Source organism: Charadrius vociferus, unplaced genomic scaffold (genome assembly GCF_000708025.1).
Source record: "Charadrius vociferus isolate BGI_N301 unplaced genomic scaffold, ASM70802v2 scaffold489, whole genome shotgun sequence".
Taxonomy (NCBI): domain Eukaryota; kingdom Metazoa; phylum Chordata; class Aves; order Charadriiformes; family Charadriidae; genus Charadrius; species Charadrius vociferus.
In genome coordinates, this window is record NW_009650077.1 from 221,557 (window position 1) to 224,534 (window position 2,978).

The window sequence follows — 2,978 nt, forward strand, 5'->3', positions numbered from 1 at the left end:
CCCCCCCCGCCCCCCCTCCCCCCGCCTGTCCCCGGCAGAGAGACGCTCCAGTCCCTGAGCATCTCCGCAGCCCCCGCCGGACCCTCTCCGTGTCTGTCTTGAAGTGGGGAGCCTCGCACTGGGCACAGTGCTCCGGCTATGGCCTCGCCGGGACAGAGCAGAGGGTGAGGATGACCCCCCTCAACCTCTTTTTAACACACCCCAGGCTACCATTGGCCTTCTTGGCTACAAGGGCACATTGCTGGCTCATGGGCAACTTGTTGTCCACCAGCGATGGGCTGTGGGGCTGCGTGGGGAGGAGGAGAAGCTGAGCTGGGAAAATCAAGGGTGAGGAGCGGAGTCGGAGGCTGCGGTGGGCAACCGGTGCCGGGAGAGCGGGGGGGGAGCCGGAGCACCTGCGTTCCCTTTGCTTTGTTTTGGCTGCTTCTGCCTGTGCAGAGAGGTGGTTGTAACGCACCGAGTAATCCCAAAAAAGGGAGCGGAAGAGAAAAGCAGCCGAGAAGTGAAACACAGCCTGTGTTTAGGAAGTGACTCGGGTAATTCTTTTCCGCAACGCCGGGCCAATTTATGACCTCAGATAAGCAGCATCGGGCGGGGGTCATGCCCTGACGCCAACGGGTTGGGGAAGGGGAATGAGTCACTTTTTGGAGGCCCCGGCGAGCGCTCTGCTTCGGGCTGCGGTTTGGTGAGAGCCGAAGGGTGTAGCTGTTGCCTTCACTTGGGAAAAATGCAAGAAATGACTCTGCTCGTTGGTGGTACCACGGAGCTGGGAAAAAGCATCCTCTGGCCAAGGAGCCCCGAGCTGCTGCTGGGGGGCGGGGGGAGGGGGGAAGGATCTGCTTTTGCAGGGGCATGGGATTTGTGATGGAGGGAGATGGTGGGCGCTCTCTGAACAGCCACAGACCCACAAAATAACTGTGGGGAGATGCGGGAGAGGAACGCGCAGTGCTGCTGTGGTTTAGCGTTTCCCTGCATGGGGGGAGCAAACGCTCTGGCCGCCTTTTGCTCATCGAAATGAGCCAAAGCACTGACCTTTTTGAGCTGGGAGAGCCTCGGAGGCTTCCAGTCCAGCCTGCTGGTGTCCAAGTGCAGGCAGGTCATTGCGTTAACCCCTCCAAGCAGTCAAATTTGATCAGAGAGCGGACCAGGGGCAAGGGGCCGGGGAGCCAGCGCACGTCCTGGTGCCGCTTTTCCCCCCCTGGAGAGGTTTGTTTTCTGCGCCGTGCGTGCCACGGCGAAGCCGGGATAACTGTGTCCTTTGGTGGTGGGGACAGACGCCGCTTGTCCTGTGTTTCTTTTGAGAAGAGCTTCCACCACCCCTGGAGATGGACCCTGGGGGAGGGAGAAGATAAGGGAGCCCGGCACACAAAGTCCCATTGTGTGGCCTTGTTTTGCTGCGCGCGGCAGCATCCCCGGCCCCAAGGTGATGATGGAGAAGCCTCTCCGATGCCTTTTCGCAGGGCAGAGTAAGGCCGGTGGGACACAACAGCGGCAGGACCCCCCCGCTTTGCACAGCCCCCACGAGCCCCAAAGGATGGGAGCAGCATCCCACCATCGGAGACTCGAGGGAGGGGGGCATAAAATTAATCATAATCCTGATGTCCGTGGGAGCAGAGAGCACCATCCCGGCACTGGGGGCCGATGCTGAGGGGAGGCTTTGCCGGCCCAAGGGGCTGTCGGAGCCCTGTGCCGTGCCGTACTGGCATTTTCCCTGAATTCCCCGTCACTGTGGCCTGTAAATAAAGGGATGTTTGTTAGCCGGGCGCGCTGTGTTTTGCCGAGCAGAACAATAAAGAGAAAGATGCTCACAATGGGAAATTGTGCTTCCTCCTCCCCGTGCGTTCCTCGGGGAGGTGTTGATGGGGAGGGGGAAAAAAAAAGAAAAAAAAAATAAAAAGAAGAAAGCGGGAAGAGACGGCGACAGGGCAGGGAGCGACGGTACGGCCGGCGCTCACCGCTCCCGCGCACCATGGGAGCAGACACCGAGGGACGGTGTGGCTGCCGGGACACTGCCCGCCCCGGCACGGTGACAGGGTAGGGGCTGGCTGGGAGCACCCGCTCGCCACGTCCATGGGGCGGCTGTGACGGAGACGGGACGCGGCAGGACGCGCGCTGGAGGCGTTGGATGGGAACGGTGGCTTCCCAAAGGACGCAGCTGGGGACGGTAAGAGGCGCGGGGGCGCCGGGGAGGAAGGGTCGCTCGTCCTGTTGGCGCGGTGTCCTGCGAGGGGACGTCCCCTTTGCACAGTAAATGGCTGTGAGCCCCCAACAGAGCAGGTCTATCCCTTGGCCCCATGGCAGCAAGCACTGCAGATGTCCCCCGCCACATCCTCCGGTCCCCACAGTATGTCCCGCTGCGTGTCCTTGACCCCTGCGCTCTCCCCCAGGCACCGTCCTGTCCCTGGCTCTAAGGATGCACGGGCTTCTCCTGCTCGGCTCCCTCTGGCTCTTGGTGGCACCTCCGGCGTTGAGCATCTTCCAGCGGCCGACAGGGACCCCGGGTAGGGAGCAGGGCCCGGGGGGAGGACGGGGCACTGCTGGTTGGGGTCGGTGCTGGAGGAGGGAGGTGATGCTGGGGGGTCCAGCCAGGGTGAGGGCTGCGCTGGGATCCCCGGGGTTACAGGAGGGGACGGGAAAGGAGCTGGGATGGGTGATGGAAACCAGGCTGGAGACACCAATGTGTTGAGGGGCTTCGGGGAAGGCGTTGAAGGGGTGGTGGGACCATGGTGAGCCGATGCTGAGGCAGCCCCGGGGGTGCCGCAGCCCCCCCACGCCTGCAGTACCTGCTGGAACCCCTCCACGCCGCGGTGCACACGCAACGGGGCGCCACGGCCACCCTGCCCTGCGTCCTGCGCGCCCTGCCCCGCAACTACCGGGTGAAGTGGAGCAAGGTGGAACCAGCCAACTACCGGGAGAACATCATCATCATCACCAACGGGCTCTACCACAAGAACTACGGGCCGCTGAGCCCGCGGGGG

At 63.0% G+C, this 2,978-nt stretch overlaps 1 protein-coding gene across 1 annotated transcript in view; it reads left to right on the forward strand.

Annotated features, from left to right (window-relative positions):
* The first annotated feature begins 2,413 nt into the window (after positions 1 to 2,413).
* HAPLN2 (hyaluronan and proteoglycan link protein 2) overlaps positions 2,414 to 2,978 on the forward strand; it is a 1,730-nt gene continuing 1,165 nt past the window's right edge. Inside the window, exons 1-2 of the mRNA XM_009892070.1 lie at positions 2,414 to 2,501; positions 2,764 to 2,969. Of these exons, the coding sequence (XP_009890372.1) occupies positions 2,414 to 2,501; positions 2,764 to 2,969 (294 nt within the window). The remainder of the gene's footprint in view (positions 2,502 to 2,763; positions 2,970 to 2,978) is intronic.